This window comes from Lepidothrix coronata, unplaced genomic scaffold, assembly GCF_001604755.1.
Source record: "Lepidothrix coronata isolate B3197 unplaced genomic scaffold, Lepidothrix_coronata-1.0 Scaffold279, whole genome shotgun sequence".
Classification (NCBI taxonomy): Eukaryota; Metazoa; Chordata; class Aves; order Passeriformes; family Pipridae; genus Lepidothrix; species Lepidothrix coronata.
In genome coordinates this window covers 621250-638455 of record NW_016690459.1, presented here as the reverse complement: position 1 = coordinate 638455, position 17206 = coordinate 621250, and the positions used below count along the sequence as shown (strand labels likewise).

Below are 17206 nucleotides of genomic sequence, written 5' to 3'. Positions count from 1 at the left end.
GCTGCTTTAATTGGAATTACAGCCCGTGCACGTGGAAGGCCACCAAAAGCACCTCCTTCTTTTCCAGCTCACAGCGTGGAGCTGGCTCTTTTCCTGGGCCCTTTTGCATCCCTCACCATAACTCTCCTCCCTCCTTCTTTTTTTTTTTTTTTCAGGAGAAAACTGAGTCCCTGGTGCAACAGTACGAAGCCGTGAGCCAGCTCAACTCAGAGCGCTACGCTCGCTTGGAACGTGCCCAGGTCCTGGTCAACCAGTTTTGGGAGACCTACGAGGAGCTGAACCCATGGATCGAGGAGACTCAAGCCCTCCTCTCCCAGCTGCCACCTCCAGCCATCGACCACGAGCAGCTCAAGCAGCAGCAGGATGACATGAGGGTAAGAGGCTGCGGCGTTTGCGTCTCCTGTCCAGGGGTTCTTCTGCCTTAAACAGAGTTGCAGCACTTGCAGAGGCAAGAGCACCTTTTTTCTTGAATTTGCCTCGGTTTTTTCCCTGTTCTCTTCTTTTTGGGGATCTTGCTTGCATAATCCGAGTGTGCCATGTGGAAATAACTTGTCACGTTGGAGCACCCCTTACCAAAATGCAGCTTGCACCCAGGGGAGCCTGGCTGCCTTCGGATCTCCTGCCTGATTGTGGCAGGGAAAAGCACTATGTGCTTTTTGGGTAGAGAGCTGCAAAGCAAAAATTCCCAGTGGGGTCCCCTGTGGAGCTGTGGGGAGGGCCAGGAGCTGGGAAAGGACCCGTGCTGGGTGTTGTGCCATAGCCATGTTAGGAAGAGCCGAGTTCCATGTGCTTGGCAGATGCTGGGGCATGAAATCCACGGTGTGAGTTCCTACCAGATACAATCACAGCTCTTGGAGTGTTGCATGGAATAAATAGGCAGCGACTTGAAACAGATTTCCAAACAAATCTATTTTTTTTTTCCCCGCTATTCCCTAGCAACTGAGGGAGTCCATCGCTGAACACAAACCTCATATCGACAAGCTGCTGAAAATCGGGCCACAGCTCAAGGACCTCAACCCCGAGGAAGGAGAGATGGTGCAGGAAAAGTACTCCACAGCTGAGGCCATGTATGCCAAGATCAAGGAGGAGGTTTGCCAGCGGGCCCTCGCGCTCGACGAGGCCGTCTCGCAGTCCACCCAGGTACGCTGGGGTGCCAAGGAGATGAATCTTCTTCCCACAGCCCCCTGGGGAAGCCCACGTGCTTTGGAATGCGGTTTTGTTCCGAGTGTGAGGATTGTAAAACCCTTTATAAGGCATAACATTGGTCAGACACCTCCGGGGTAGTTTCCTGCTGCTCAGCTCTGGCTGTGGGAGCGGGAGGAAAAGGCTTTTTTTGAGGCTCGACGTGGTAAATAGGCTAATAAATTTTTACAACCACAATAATGATGCTGGTTCAAAGGGGCTGCTTTGGCATCCGCCCAAGGTTGGAAGGGCCCGGAGAGCCTCTTGAAAGAGCTTGAAGAGAGAATTTTCAATTCTGATAAGCTGTGAGTGCAGTGAAGAGCCATATAGGATCCTTTGTATGGGAGAGGTAACAGTTGTCTCTGTGGTCTGGGCATCCCCCGAGGAGGTGGGTGAGTGCAGGAGAGATAGGAAAGGAAGGGCAGAGACTGGAGGTGCTAAAGTCCAGAAAGAAGGTGAAGTGTTCCTGCCACTGAGGGTTGGTGACTCCCAGTTATGTTTCATTTCACCCCCTGTTACCGTAGCGCAGTTGGTTCTTGTCACGTCTGGGTGTTTTATTATTTTAATTCCTGTATTGTGAAGTCACTTCTCTTGGTTTGCACTTGTATTAACTCCGAGTTTTTCCCCCCACATTCCCCTCCCCTCTCATCTCTCACTCCCATTGTGGAATGTGTTGTCTGTGTGTGTTGCTGCCTGTGCCCGTCCTCCCCACATGGTCCCATTTCATTCTTGTGTTGACTGCGCCCCACCATTGCAGATTTCGGAGGTAAGCGAGTCCCCCGCCACAGATATTCATTTTCACTCTTTGGGCTGATTCTATTTTACACCCGGACTTTTATTTCTGGTCCATGCACAGCTCAGCAGAACATGCTTAAAAATTAACTCTGGGGGCCTGAAATCACATTTTTGGGATGGCTTTCATTGCGTTGCCGCCTGGTCTCAGCCGCTCATTCTGCTGGGAATGCTTCCTGCAAAGCAGGGGTTTTGCTTTCGGAGGGGTTTACCCTGAGCTTCCTGCTCCAGCTGGACGTGCTGGTTTGCTCCTGCTTGTTGGCTGAGCCAGCGTGTCATGATCAACTTTGCACCAAGAGCCCGTCCCCTCTCTGCTGGTAGAGCCTGGGATTTGGTGGACACCAGCATGGGTGTGTTCCCAGTAGGAACTGGGAGAGGGACCAGAGCTGGCAGCCACAGTGCAGAGCTGTCCTTCCCACCAGCAGAGATGGTTTGGGATCTTTAAGGCCAAAGTTGACTTTTCTGTAAGAAAACCCATGAGAAACCCTGCTAGACCCCCTTCCTCTCTCACTCCTGGCTTTCTGGTTCTGCTTTTGAAGCTCCAGCTCTGTGGCAGCTCCTCCCCACCCGCATGCAGCCCCCCACCACCTCCTGCTGACTCTGCCGGGGTGGGTTTCCACCGGCCTTGCACCACACAGAGATTCCCATCAACACCAAACACGGGCGCTTTTCCAGCAGCATCTTTGCCCGGGTGCTCCGACAAACCAGGACCGGGTCTTTCTCGCCCACCCGCAAAAAGCAAGACAGCAGCAAAACAAGTGGATTTGTGGGGTTGAATCGGGTGACAAGTCGCTGCCATGTTTGGGTCAGAGGTGCCGGTGGTGGCTCTGGGAGTCTCCTTGGCTGCTCTGTTGGAGCAGGGCAGGTGTGAGCAGGAGGCTGCAGGTGGCATTGCTGCTGCTGCAGGTGGCATTGCTGCTGCAGGTGATGCTGCTGCTGCAGGTGGCATTGCTGCTGCAGGTGACATTGCTGCTGCAGGTGGCATTGCTGCTGCTGCAGGTGGCCTTGCTGTCGTGGGCAATGTCTGTCCTCTCCGAGAGGCCGTGGGGGCAGCGCTCAGGTCTGTGGCACACGCAGGGCAGCAACGCGGCGTCATTGAATGCCCTCTCCCCTGCCCTAATGGATCTGCTCTCCTCCAGTTCCACGACAAGATTGAGCCCATGCTGGAGACGCTGGAGAACCTCTCCTCCCGCCTGCGGCTGCCACCCCTCATCCCCGCCGAGGTGGATAAGATCCGGGAGTGCATCAGTGAGAATAAAAACTCCACCATGGAGCTGGAGAAGCTGCAGCCCTCCTTCGAGGCTCTGAAACGCCGTGGGGAAGAGCTGATCGGTCGGTCCCAGGGAGCAGACAAGGACCTGGCAGCCAAAGGTATCTCCGGGTGGATTTAACAGTGCCCAGCTTCTCCTCCCCGAGCCATCACTGCTGGGGAGGCTTTGGTGTGCCAAAGGTGTGTTTTGGAGGTTCTCCTGGCCTTAGGAGGAAGGATGAATCCTCTGGATGGAGATGGCTGGTGCCTGCTTCCATCTGGAGCAGACAGGGTGGCATCAGCCAGAGGAGAAAGAAGTATTTGTGGCTTCTCAGCCAAGCTGAGCCCTCACCCTGAGCTGGTCTCTTGTTGGCGGCCCCTGTGACATGATTTGTTGATGTTGATTCAGCATCTAATGGAGGGAAGGAACATCCCCAGCACAAAAAGACCCATCAACACGATTGGCACTAATTGGCACCTTCCTTGGCAGCTCAACAGTCAGCTCATGGACTGAGTGAGCAGAGACTTCATGCTAGAGGTGGCCAGAACAGAGGTTTGTTGGAGGGAGGGTGTGTGGGCAAATTTGCCCTGAGCTTGCCTGCACATAAATAAAGGCTTTATTTCTGCAAGCTGGAGTTTCTCACGTCCCTCAGTATCTCCCAGAGTTAATGCTCTGATAGTCCTGGCCCTCTTTAATTCCCTTTTGAATATTCTCTTGGCTGTTTCGAAGTGTTCTCAAAATGCTTTTGAGTTGTAAAAAGGTTTCCTTCCCCACTGAATATTTTAACTTCCTTCCTCAGTAATCCAAGACAAGTTGGATCAGATGGTTTTCTACTGGGAAGACATCAAAGCTCGGACGGAGGAACGTGAAATGAAGTTCCTTGATGTCCTGGAGCTTGCAGAGAAGTTCTGGTACGACATGGCAGCCCTCCTGACAACCATCAAGGACACACAGGACATTGTTCATGACCTGGAGAGCCCAGGCATTGACCCCTCCATCATCAAGCAGCAGGTGGAAGCAGCAGAGGTGAGGCCCATGGGACTGTACCTCAATCTGGAGCTCGTCTGCCCCCAGCTTGTCCTCTAAATTGGGAAGATCTTTGATGTGAGCGTGGCCAGAAGCAGCTGTAAATCAGTTTTGTAGGCAGTCAGTCGGATCATGAAGAGTTATTTCCACTGCAATTTGGAACTGCAAGGAATAAACCAGAAGTGTATTTCACGTATCCTTCACCTTAAATCACTTTATCTGCTGCTGTTCTGGGAAGCGCATGAAGCGTGTGGTCAGAGCTGTTGTGCCCACTTGTTTGGAGTGATGTGGAAGCTTGCACAGCTCTGCTCACAACCCAAAGGCTGTCTGGCGTGGGAAGTGTATATTTAGCTTTTGGTTAGACTGGAGATAAGTGCTTGGATTTGTGTGCTGATGGTTGTTTCAGATAAATGGCGAGATCGACTTCAGGTGGGTGTGACTTGACCCGGATCTTGAGGAGCTGGGATGTTTCTTTATGCTTTGCTAAGTTTAGCTTTGCTGTTCCCCTTTTCATAACTACTCTGACTTCAGTTTGCACCTTTTGAGTCTCAAAACCTCATGCCTATGTTGACAAAATGCTCCTGTAAACAGCACATCTCCTGTAAACATCATCTTCAGCCAGGCAGTTCAGGCTCACATCTAAATACAGATGTTCTTATTTTAGTTCCTGTCCTGTGGGCAGAGGTGGGAGTGGACCAGGGTGGTGGTGGCAATGCTGGCCACCTACTCCCTGTGTCACCTACTCCTGGGGTCTGGAGTTGGGCTGTTGGCCAAGGTGCAGGACACTGGAGCAGGAAGGACTCTCTGTTCTTTATCCCTCCTGCTCTTGGGGCAGTTTTGGAAGAGCATTTAATAATAAAGGATTTTTTTCTTCTGTGGCTGTGTCTATGCAGACTATTAAAGAGGAGACGGATGGGTTGCATGAAGAGCTGGAGTTCATCCGCCTCCTTGGAACTGATTTGATTTTTGCCTGTGGCGAAACTGAGAAACCAGAAGTGAAAAAGAGCATTGATGAGGTAGGAAAAGCCAGCAGCTTCTTCTTCAGATAAAATCAGGTGGGAGCAAGTGGGAGCTCTGGTTGAAGAGCCGAATGAATTCCGTGGGCAATCTTGTGTTCCGCAGATGAACAACGCGTGGGAAAACCTAAACAAAACGTGGAAGGAGAGGCTGGAAAAGCTCGAGGAAGCGATGCAGTCGGCTGTGCAGTACCAAGATACGCTTCAAGTAAGGGGCAGGGCTGCTGGTGTGGAGTGGGTGGACCTTGGGAACACCACTGCAAGTCCAGGAAACATCTCCTGGGCGAGCGTTTGCAGGCTCTGATAGAGCCCGAGCCCAACAGCCAGCTCTGAGGAAGAGCAGATAGTTTGAATTTGTCTTCCCAAGTCTGTCTCATTCCTGCACAGAGCAGCAGGGTGAGGTGGCTGCTGGCAGGTCCTTATGCTGGAAGTAGGAGAGGGAAGGAAAGAGAGAGCTGGCCAAGCACCTCAGCCCTGAAAGACGAGTTTTGTGGTTGTGGGGTGGCAGAGGGACCATCCCTGTTCCCTGAGCAGCTGCGGGGGGAACACTTTGCCTTTCCCTTTGCTCACGTTGTCGGTGCTCTTTCCAGGCCATGTTTGACTGGCTGGACAACGCTGTGATCAAGCTCTGCAACATGTCACCTGTTGGCACCGACCTCAGCACGGTCAAGGAGCAGATGAACGAGATGAAGGTATGCGGGTGGAGAGGGACCAGTTCCCCAGCACTGCTCTGCCTCACAGAGCTCCAGTGATTCATTTGGTTCTGGTTTTTGTCCTGCTTGTTTTGGCAGGAGTTTAAGATGGAGGTTTACCAGCAGCAGATTGAGATGGAAAAGCTTAATCACCAAGGTGAACTGATGCTAAAAAAGGCTACGGATGAGACAGACAGGGACATCATAAAGGAACCACTGACAGAGCTGAAACATCTCTGGGAGAATTTGGGCGAGAAAATTGCTCACAGACAGGTAGAGTGAAGACCTGGGGCTCTCACAAGTGTGCGGTTGAAACTCGCCGTGATACTCCCAGTTACTAAAATTTCCCTTTTCTGTCCCCGTCCTTGCCCAGCACAAGTTGGAAGCAGCTCTGCTGGCACTTGGCCAGTTCCAGCATGCCTTGGCAGAGCTGATGGCCTGGCTGACCCACACCGAGGAGCTGCTCGACGCCCAAAAACCCATCAATGGAGACCCGAAAGTCATCGAGGTTGAACTCGCAAAGCACCACGTGAGTATTCCCACCCCAAGGACATTTTCAGTCCATTCCCGTTCCAGGATCGTCTTTCTCATGAAGGATTTGAGTCCACAACCAGGCAGGGATCAACAGGGTGTTTAAGAGAGATGTCCAACATTTGCCCATCTCGTGCAGGTGCTGAAGAACGACGTCCTGGCCCACCAAGCCACCGTGGAGACAGTGAACAAAGCAGGGAATGAGCTGTTGGAGTCAAGTGCAGGGGACGATGCCAGCAGCCTGCGGAACCGCCTGGAGAAGCTGAATTCCTGCTGGGAGTCGGTGCTGCAGAAGACAGAGGAGAGGGAGCAGCAGCTGCAGTCCACGCTCCAGCAGGTTGGGAAGAGGCGTTGGGAATAGCCCCCTGTGCAGTGGGGTGCTGCTTGAGGGTCTGCTTTCCCTCAAGGGGGGAAAGGGGAAGATAAGGGGGGAAAGAGTTAGGAAGACACTGGGATTATTTTTATGCAAGTTTTTCATGTAGCTCAGTCCTGGATTGGTTCAGTGCCTGCCCAAAAGCACAGTGAGGACCAGGAACACCTGTGGGTTATGGATACATGGTGTATCACCCTCCTGAACACACTGGCACATCCAGCTCTGCCTTTATATCTGGTTTCAAAGCAAACACAGTGTTAACCCTGGCACATGATCAATGGTGGCTGATGTCATCTGATCCCGGGGCCCATTCTGTGTTCCCGAACAGGCTCAGGGTTTCCATGGTGAGATTGAAGACTTCCTCCTGTGGCTAACGAGGATGGAGAGCCAATTGTCGGCATCGAAACCCACAGGAGGTCTGCCAGAAACTGCCCGGGAACAGCTCAATGCCCACATGGTAATTTCTCAGGAGAGATTTTTTTTTTTAATGCTTTTAATTCAGCAAGTTCCTGTCAAATATCGGCATCAAAACTTCTCCCTTCTGTATCTGACGGGGAGAGGAGGCTTCTATGCTCTCCTCTTACAGATCATTTTGCACTTGATGCCTGGAACAAGCATCCACAAAGCCTTAACCACCTTTTCTTGGCTCAAAGTGACATGATGCTGTCACTTTGCTGCCTGTCCTGAACCTAATGTTCCCATCACCTGGAGTTTTGCAGCACAACATGTTCCCTCTCGGAGCTCTTCCTTCTCTAATCCTTTGGTGGTGCCTCTTTGCAGGAGCTGTACAGCCAGTTCAAAGCCAAGGAGGAGGTCTACAGCCAGCTGCTGGCCAAGGGGCGGCTGATGCTGCTCAACCGCGACGACTCTGGCTCCGGCTCGAAGACGGAGCAGAGCGTGGCACTGCTGGAGCAGAAATGGTGTCTGGTCAGCACCAAAATGGAGGAGAGAAAGGTAACACTGGGGGAGAGATGTGTCCACCCTTGCCCAGTGGTCTGACAGCAGCTGCACCCTGTTTTCCCTCTCTGCTTTCCTGCACAGGGCTGGGGGGTGTTTTTTAAAACAGCCTCTCTCTTGCTGTTGTACAGATTGAGTTTGTCTTTCAGGTGGTGCTGGGTGTCAAGCTGTGGGGCTGTTAGTGGGGGTTTTTTTCTAGATTGTCATCAGAATTGCTTAAATCATGCAGAAAATGAGAGTAAATTTGCGTTCTGGGTTAATTTAGCGGGGTGGGAAGAAGCCTCCCGCAGCTCTCAAAGGCGGGCTTTGTTGGTCCAGCCAAATCCTCCTCCGAGCTGACTCCATCCTCAGCTTTTGGCCGGGGATGAGATAAAACAAGGGCCGCGGTGGCCTCGGCCCAGAATAAATGTGCAGCGCTGCAGCTGTCGCCATCGAAATGTCATCCGCCCCATTCACGGAGCCGCTCTCCCCACGGCCACCCCTTTCCCAGGAAGCCGAGGGTGACGCAGCTGCTCGTGTGCCGATGAAGGTCTCCCCTTTCAGGGACCATTCTTGTTTCGAAAGACAAGCGGTGGCTTTCACCGAAACCCCCTCCCCTTGGTAAACAAGTCGCGTTCCCGGGCCGAGGCGATGAGGTTCCTGTTGGAGGGACGGTTGGGCAGGGACACAAAGGCCACCTCTGTCTGTGAAGCTGCGGATCGGAGCTCTCACCCTCTGCATTGTGTTTTTCCTCTCCCTTTCTCCCTTCCCGCTGCCACAGGCGAAGCTGGAGGAGGCGCTGGCCCTGGCCACCGATTTCCAGAACTCCCTCCAGGACTTCATCAACTGGCTGACACTGGCTGAGCAGAGCCTGAACATTGCACCCCCGGCCAGCCTCATCCTCGCCGCGGTGCTGGCCCAGATCGATGAGCACAAGGTACCCACCCCATGGGCACCCAGTGGCTCCATTCTCAGGATGGAGGGAGCGAGGGTGGCACCTCATCTCCCCTGCACCCACGGGCTGGTCATGGCCACATCAGCTCCCCTTACAGATGGGCCACCTTTGCTGTTTGCAGGTGTTTGCCAACGAGGTGAACGCGCACCGGGATCGCATCATCGAGCTGGATCAGACCGGGAACCAGCTGAAGTTCCTCAGCCAAAAGCAGGACGTGGTTTTGATCAAGAACCTGCTGGTGAGCGTCCAGTCCCGCTGGGAGAAGGTCGTCCAGCGCTCGGTGGAGCGAGGAAGGGCCCTTGACGATGCCAGGAAGCGAGCCAAGCAGGTGAGAGACATGAGAAGGGTGTGACAGACCTCAAGGAATGCCCAGCCTTGGAGGGCAGGAGGTCCCAGGACCAGGAAGGAACTGGGGACACCACCAGTGTGGAGTTTCAGACTTGCTCCTGTTGCTTTGCAGTTCCACGAAGCCTGGAAGAAGCTGATTGATTGGCTGGAGGATGCAGAGAATCACCTGGACTCAGAGCTGGAGATTTCCAATGATCCTGACAAAATCAAGCTCCAGCTCTCCAAACACAAGGTAAGGCTTTGCCAAAGCCAGACTGGTGCTGGATGTGGGGTGGAAGGAAGGGAGGGGAAGCAGGGCAGTATCTCCTCTGCCATCAGGACAAGGGAAAAGCCTTCTGCTGCCATGGAAAACATTCATCTGGGAATCTTCAGAGCCAAGGCCAGGTTTTCTGAAGCAGTTTTGTTTTCTCTTTGTTTCCCAGGAGTTCCAGAAGACTCTGGGTGGAAAGCAGCCTGTCTATGACACCACCATCAGGACAGGCAGAGCCCTCAAGGAAAAAGCCTTGCTTCCAGATGACACTCAAAAGCTGGACAATTTACTGGGAGAGGTCCGGGATAAGTGGGACACAGTGTGTGGAAAATCTGTGGAAAGGTAAGTCCAGCCCCAACATTGTACCAACAGTACTCATGTGCCAGGACTCTGTTACCAAAAGGATTTCATGGGGTGGTTGGAGGTCACTGGGACATGACAAAAGGAGTTGAGTTTATTCATGGGAGTTCACATGGATGTTTGTTTTCCAGGCAGCACAAGCTGGAAGAAGCCCTGCTGTTCTCTGGGCAGTTCATGGATGCACTGCAGGCCTTGGTGGACTGGCTCTACAAGGTGGAACCCCAGTTAGCTGAAGACCAGCCTGTCCATGGGGACCTGGATCTGGTCATGAACCTCATGGATGCTCACAAGGTGAGAACACCTTTTCCAGCTCTTCTCTGAGACCCGAGTGGGGCTTGTCTTCCCCAAGAGCCAAAGAACAGAGGCAGAGTTGGTGCCTTCCTGCAGAGCTGCCTGTTTTGCTTCCTGCAGTGGATAAGGGGGGGGAAAACAGTGGAAAAAGTGGGAATGAACTTTCACATCACTGGGAAGGTGACAGGAGCTAACCCTACTTGGCTTTTGTCCTCCCTCCCTCCCTCCAGGTCTTCCAGAAGGAGCTGGGGAAGCGCACGGGGACAGTCCAGGTGCTCAAACGCTCCGGCCGGGAGCTCATCGAGAACAGCCGGGACGACACGACCTGGGTGAAGGTGCAGCTGCAGGAGCTGAGCAACCGGTGGGACACGGTGTGCAAGCTGTCAGTGTCCAAACAAACCCGCCTGGAACAGGCCTTGAAGCAGGTGAGGAGAAGACCACAGCTGGAAATGGTCTTGGAGAGCTTTGCTGGGCTCCAGGTTTGTGCCGGGAGCTCAAGGCAAAGCTCAGGGAAGGGGTTTTGCCCTGGCCAGGCAGGACACCCCCAGCCCTGCAACAGTTGCCAGGGAGAGCTGCGAAGCAGTGGGTTGGTGTCAGTGATTTACTGATTGTTTCCCAAAAAAAAAAGAGCTGATAAGGGCTGGTTTGAAAAGGGAGGATGGGGAGATCTCATGGATGTGCACAGCAGGGATAGAGCAGTGATGAGAGACAGGCCAGGCTGGTGTTTGCCAGTGTTTAGTGTGAGGGAGAGACCTCGACTGAATCAAAAAAAACAACCCCAGCTTTTACGTCAAGTAGGCAATTTACAGAATAAACTACCCAGGTGCCAGACTGCTCAGGGTATGGGCAGTTGTGCTGTTTTTAAAAACATTTAGTCCTTCAGTGCAGCTGATGCTGAGGGGAGGGAGGTGCCTGGTTGCTGTAGGACCTGGCTGCTGCTGCTGCACAAACCCAGGCCACAAACTGGGCTTTTTTCCCCCTTTTTTTGTATTTTTCATGTCCCTTTCAGCCCATTGTCCCCCCAGCTGTCAGCAGTGAATCCAGCAGCCTGTCTGGGGAGGTGGAAGGCTGATGCCTGTGCTTTTGTCTCTGCAGGCAGAGGAGTTCAGGACAGCTGTGCACATGCTGCTGGAATGGCTCTCGGAGGCAGAGCAGTCCCTGCGTTTTCGGGGAGCACTACCTGACGATGCTGAGGCACTGCAGTCCCTCATCGATGCCCACAAGGTAACAGGGAGCTCCAAAATGCAACCTGAGCAAAATTTATGGGGGGGGGGAATACTGCAAAATTAATTTGGACCTTTCAGGAGTTCATGAAGAAAGTGGAGGAGAAGAGGGTGGACGTGAACGCGGCGGTGGGAATGGGGGAGGTCATCCTGGGCGCCTGCCACCCCGACTGCATCACCACCATCAAACACTGGATCACCATCATCCGAGCCAGGTTCGAGGAGGTGAGTCCCTCAGGATTTGTTCCAGGCTGGTGTTTGCAGGGGTGGCCACGGGGTGGTGGGTCCTGCCTCAGGTTTCCCACACTGGGCTGACGCTCATCCTGTGTTTCCAACAGGTTCTCACGTGGGCAAAGCAGCACCAGCAGAGACTGGAGTCTGCTCTTTCCGAGCTGGTGGCAAATGCAGAGCTTCTGGAAGAGCTCCTGGCTTGGATCCAGTGGGCTGAGACAACCCTGATCCAACGGGACCAGGAGCCCATGCCACAGAATATCGATCAGGTCAAAGGACTCATCTCCGAGCACCAGGTGAGCCCAATGCTCAGCATGGTGGGCACTCAGGAGAGGGACAGAGGCTGGGATCCTTCCATGGAGGAGGCATTGACTTCTCTTGGAAGTCCCTATTAAAGCAGCATGGGACCCAACCAGAGCAGAGCCAGCCCAGGGAGGAACTCCAACCCTTGAAATCCAAGCCAGCACTGAGCAGTAGCTCAACCACGAGCTGCCATCGCTGGTGCTTGATGCTCACCTCTCCTCCATGGGCCTGGCACATCCCAATCAGGGTCTGCAAAACAAAAAGTCTCAAAATCACAAAGGTTTTCTTGTCCTTTCTGTGTTTGGACAGTCCTTTATGGAGGAGATGACACGGAAACAGCCGGACGTGGACCGGGTGACAAAGACATACAAGAGAAAAGCTACTGAGCCTCCCCATGGGCCCTTCATCGACAAGTCCCGCAGCAACAGTACGTCTGCTTTGGGTGAAACGTTCTAGCATGGCAGGAAATGAAATACACAGGAAGCTAATTAACTTTGATTATCAATTAGCAAGGCATCCTGCGTTAACAGCCACCAGGAAGGCGGTTGAGACTTGTCAGGAGGGGAAAATCCAGGTGGCACTTCCCAAAACTCCCGTGCTGGGTGTGCTGTTCCTGGGGGTGCTTGGGCTGGAGCTGCTCTTCTTTCTCTCTTGCTTTGGGACGAGGTTTTGGGGTGGTTTTTTATGTTGTTTCTTGAAGCCAGAGACCAGTGTGAGTTCCTGACTGCCAGAGGGCTGTGGGTGTAGAGCTGTCACCATGTCCTCCTACCTGGGGACGCTGCATCCCTTGGGATACCAGCCAGCAAGGCTGTGGGAGCTTTTCTCTTCTGAAAAACAAAACAGATTTCATTGCTGTTCTTCCCTGGACAGCTCAGACTTGCTTGTACCCATCAACACCACCTCAAACAATTAGTTTTTCTCCCTTTTTCCAGGAAAATCCTTGGGTCAGGCTGCTCCCCCCAGCATGCCCATTATCTCCCAGTCGGAAACAAAGAACCCCCGGATAAATCAGCTCTCAGCACGTTGGCAGCAGGTCTGGCTGCTGGCCCTGGAGCGGCAGCGGAAGCTCAACGACGCCCTGGACAGACTGGAGGAGGTAACAGCCCCTGGCTGCTCTGGGAAGGAGGGGAACTGGGAGTTCATCCCCAAAAACATGCATTTTAAATTAGTGCTGCCCCCAGCTCTTGCAGACAGTTCCTGCTGCCTTTCCAAAAACCAAATGTTCTTAAAATATTAAGGCTAAAACCCCTTCGGTGATTAATTAATTAACTGCACATTAACCAACTTTGTGCCCCTGTAGTTGGTATCTGTAGAGCTAATGACAGCCAGGCCCTGCTTTCCTCCTAGTAATTAGTTTAACAATTACTGTCTCTATCTTTTCCAAACATCTAATGTCATTTTTGTTTTTATTTACGCTTAACAAAGCAGCTATGCCCAGAAGTGAGTGGTTTTTTTTGTTTTCTGTTGCTTTTGCTGTAGGTCAGTTCAGTTTATACGTATTCATGTTTTTTCTTTGTTGCTTTTAACCCCAAGAGTGTTTAGAGAGAGAAAAAAAATAACAACCCCCTACTAAAAATTGTTGTGTTACCTTGGTGTGAGCTGCTCGAGCTGGTGTGGTTGTGGGGGTCCTTTTGGGGGATAAGAAGGGTGTTAGTTTAAATTGGAGGGTCTGAGGCTGGGGCAGGGTTTGTAGAGCTGAGTTGTGCCCCAGCTGCTGTGCAAGACGAGCAAGAAATCCTTTCTTGGCTGCTCAGAGGGGAGATTCATGCTCAAAATTATGCTGGCAGTGGGAATTCCTCCCTGGTGAGTCCATAGGGTGAGGAAACATGCCCAAAAGCCTGAGCAGATGGGGTGGAGGTGTGTGTGTGTGTGTGTCTGTGTGCAAGTAGCTGATCTCCTGCCTGTGTGTCCGTACGGCAGCGCGGGGGACGCTGCATCCCGTGTCGGTGGTCCCGTGATGCGCAGTCCACGTGCTGGCTGTCGGCTACGCTGTGTGTCCTGTTCTGGAAAGTCACTCTGGGGCAACCCCCTCATTAATCAGGGTTTCCTGGATAAATCCGGACCAACCTTCCCCGGGAGGGCGGGCAAGGAGTGTTGGCAGGGAGCCAAGGCCGGTGTTTTGGGGCGCGGTAGAGCCGGGGCTGCTGCTCCGTTGGGATTTCTCCCACCGACTCTTCCTGACTTTGCCTTCCAGTTGAAGGAGTTTGCGAACTTCGACTTCGATGTCTGGCGGAAGAAATACATGCGCTGGATGAACCACAAGAAGTCCCGTGTCATGGACTTCTTCCGGCGCATCGACAAAGACCAGGACGGGAAGATCACCCGGCAGGAGTTCATCGACGGCATCCTGGCTTCCAGTAAGCCCGCGGGACGAGCTTGGAAAACAACCACCTTGGTGCCCCCACACCCCTGCCTCTGATGAATGAGGTCCCTGCATCCCCATTCCTTTCTCCTTCCAGAATTCCCCACCACGAAGCTGGAGATGACGGCGGTGGCCGACATCTTTGACCGCGACGGCGACGGCTACATCGACTACTACGAGTTTGTGGCTGCTCTCCATCCCAACAAGGACGCCTATCGTCCCACCACTGATGCTGACAAGATCGAGGATGAGGTAAAGCAACAAAAAAAGGGGTGCTCGGGGTTGTTGGGGTGGTTCAGCCTGCGGGTTGGCAGCGGGGGAGGCAAAAAACAGGTAAAAAAAGGGGTTGTGGTGGTGCTGAGCCAAAATAAGTGGTTGGAATTGATGGTACCTACCATGTTTTTGAAGGAAAGGCTGCGTAGGGCTGTGTTTTATCCAAGAAGTGACTTGTACTGGGATAGGCTCCCAAAATCCTGGTTCCTTACCTCTCTTGTTGGTGATGGCAGGTCACCAGGCAAGTGGCCCAGTGCAAGTGTGCCAAGAGATTCCAAGTGGAGCAGATCGGCGAGAACAAATACCGGGTAAGGCAGAGGGGGATCAAACGCTGCCCCAGTGGCACAAATCCTGCTCCCCCTTCCCACCCGGGGAGGGGGGATCACCGAGGGGGTGCCCAGCCTGGTGTGGGAGGATCTGGGGGGGAGATGGAGACCTCGTGCCCGGGCACGGCGGCTCCCGGCGGAGGTGGCTGGGCCGTGTTTTCCCGGCTCCATCCTTGGCCCCAGGGCGTTCCCTGAACTGGGAGAACATAAAAGTGTCCCTGTTCTGGGGCAGCCAGCCCGGGGGCCCCGTGAAACGCCGCATTCACTCCGCCGGAGCCGCCCTTGAAGTTTTCCTCCTGGATGAGTGTACCTTACGCCTGTGTTTTTCTTAGCTCGCTCCCGAAGAAGGGAGAATAATTTCCTTACAGAATCTCTTTGTAACGAGCTGCTGTTTATGTTTCAAACCCTTCACCGAGGTGAAGTGGTGAAACGAGCTGGTGGCAGGGCTCCCACTTCCCTGCCCACTGGTTTCAGGGCTGATGCTCCGGCCGGGAATCGCTGATCCACAGCATTCCCCCCTCCGGCTGCACCAGCCCCAGCCTCCCAGAGCCTCTCCCTTCCCCCAAATAGCCCAACCTCCCCCCCCCAGATTTCTAACTCCTGCAGTTAACAGTTTTCGTGATTATTGCACTGTTAATCCCATAAATGTTTTTCTTGTTTTTCTTTCCCCTCCTCTTCCTCTGGACTTTCCTCCCCGCTCCCCATTCCCTCTCCCTCCAACTCCTCCCCCTCCATAGTTCTTCCTCGGCAATCAGGTACAGTCTGCCTTGTGTTGCTGTCTCTCACCTCTGGAATTTTTTAACCAACGTAGTTGTGTGTCAGTGATGCTGCTCTGTCCTGTGGTGCTGTGGGAGGACATGATCTGGGAGCGCTGCTGAGCAGAGCCTGGTACAGAGGAGTGCCACCCAAAAGAAAAAAAAAAAGAAAAAGCTGGCATTAGGCAGAAAAAAGGGGAAAAAAATCAATGGAAAAAGCAGGATTTGACAAAAATGGAGAGATTTTTCTCTCTGGGCTCCTTCCTCGGATAGACTGGGGATGTTGATGGTAACCAGTGGTGAATCACGGCACCCTGTAGTGGGAGCACTGGGATACGGATGGATTTGTGCTCCTGTGGGGAATCCCAGGGGTACAACTACCTGCACAAGGGCTGTACCAGGCTCTGGGTGGGTTTGGATCGCAATCACCATGGAATGAGAGCGCTGAGTCCACCCCTTTAATCCCATAGGTAACAGTAACTAAACCCTCATTCCTGCTACACCCACTGAGTAACTCCTCACTGGAGGAAGGCTCCCAAAACCTGCATGTATCCCAATATTGTTGTGACCCGGGATGAGCAGTGCAGCCCCTCTGAGTGCAGGCTGGTTTGGGGGACAGAGCCATTCTGATGTCCCCACTGCCTCTGCCCAAATAAAAAAGCCTGTTTTTCATGTGGAATGATGGTGCCCACCCAAAAAGATGCCCAAACCGAAACAAACTGGGATGTTGGAAGTGGATGACTCTGAAGACTCCGGCTTTAATTTAGGCAGTGATTATAGAAGCATTTTCAACAAGAGCTGAAAAATAATGTAAATGTGGCAGCAGAAATGAGAATTGACTCATCCCTGGGTTTGGCTTTTGAAGGACACCTCATGTAGAGCCTGGAGAGAGGGAAGGAGCTCCCCTGCTCTCCTCCCTGCCCACGGGCACCAGGGCAGCTCTTTAACCACCACACTCAGACAAGTTTTGGTAGGACTCCCAGGCAGGGAGACCCCCCAGTGGTCCAGGATGCCATATCCCTGTGGGTCAGAGATGCTGTCACCTCCTGCCCCTCTGCCTGCCATGATCCATCCCAGTCACTGCACTCTCTGTTTGCATTGAATCTTTTTTTTGGGGGGGGGGGTGGTATCCACCCACAAAAAGTGTTCCTGTTTGGGTTTTTTCCCATTTTTTTTTAATCATTCTGAAGAGAGTCTTGCTTCCAAAGGCTGGATCTCCTGTCTTCTCATCCCAGCCGGTGCTCTGTAGACCTGGATGCAGAGCTGCCACATCCAAGCCGGGCTCTCAGTGTCCCTTCCCCCAGCAGACATCCAGGAGCCTGAGCTTGGCCTTCCAAGAGATTTAGGGAGACTGCTAAAACAGGCACATGCTTCAGAATCAGGGTGCACTTGTTTTGATGCCGCAGGTGTTTCAGATCACTAATGAACATCGCAATCACTAATCAACATTCCTGCCTGGATTCCCATCACTCTGCACTCACTGAAACATCCTCACTGGGCGATTGCTGTGGCGGGGGCTTTGTGGCTGGTGGGGTCAAGTCTGAGGCTCAGGGAAATCCCTGGATTTCAGACTTGATGATGATTAGAGGTGTTTTGCTCAGCAGTGACGCAGCTGAATCAGCCGGCTCTTTCCCACGTGGGCTGCACCGGGAGGGTCATGGCATTGTCAGCCTCTGTTTCCTTCACAATAAAAGGGCAAAAAAAACTACAACTCTGTCTGAGAAAACCCAT

General features: G+C 53.0%; 1 protein-coding gene across 2 annotated transcripts in view; it reads left to right on the top strand.

The window, feature by feature from the left end:
- The window catches only part of MACF1 (microtubule-actin crosslinking factor 1), a 115577-nt gene extending 99905 nt beyond the window's left edge, over positions 1–15672 (top strand). For both annotated transcript variants that reach the window (XM_017836529.1, XM_017836528.1), the window contains exons 68-96: positions 156–374; positions 937–1140; positions 1940–1948; positions 3114–3345; positions 4024–4250; positions 5144–5266; positions 5373–5474; positions 5857–5958; positions 6058–6231; positions 6332–6487; positions 6629–6826; positions 7191–7319; positions 7643–7816; positions 8580–8735; positions 8875–9081; positions 9214–9333; positions 9524–9693; positions 9843–10002; positions 10233–10427; positions 11098–11226; positions 11307–11450; positions 11564–11752; positions 12069–12186; positions 12692–12855; positions 13188–13199; positions 13954–14116; positions 14219–14373; positions 14628–14702; positions 15458–15672. In XM_017836529.1, coding sequence (XP_017692018.1) covers positions 156–374; positions 937–1140; positions 1940–1948; positions 3114–3345; positions 4024–4250; positions 5144–5266; positions 5373–5474; positions 5857–5958; positions 6058–6231; positions 6332–6487; positions 6629–6826; positions 7191–7319; positions 7643–7816; positions 8580–8735; positions 8875–9081; positions 9214–9333; positions 9524–9693; positions 9843–10002; positions 10233–10427; positions 11098–11226; positions 11307–11450; positions 11564–11752; positions 12069–12186; positions 12692–12855; positions 13188–13199; positions 13954–14116; positions 14219–14373; positions 14628–14702; positions 15458–15598 — 4347 coding nt within the window. In that variant the 3' untranslated portion in view covers positions 15599–15672. The remainder of the gene's footprint in view (positions 1–155; positions 375–936; positions 1141–1939; positions 1949–3113; positions 3346–4023; positions 4251–5143; positions 5267–5372; positions 5475–5856; positions 5959–6057; positions 6232–6331; positions 6488–6628; positions 6827–7190; positions 7320–7642; positions 7817–8579; positions 8736–8874; positions 9082–9213; positions 9334–9523; positions 9694–9842; positions 10003–10232; positions 10428–11097; positions 11227–11306; positions 11451–11563; positions 11753–12068; positions 12187–12691; positions 12856–13187; positions 13200–13953; positions 14117–14218; positions 14374–14627; positions 14703–15457) is intronic.
- The last annotated feature ends 1534 nt before the right edge of the window (positions 15673–17206 follow it).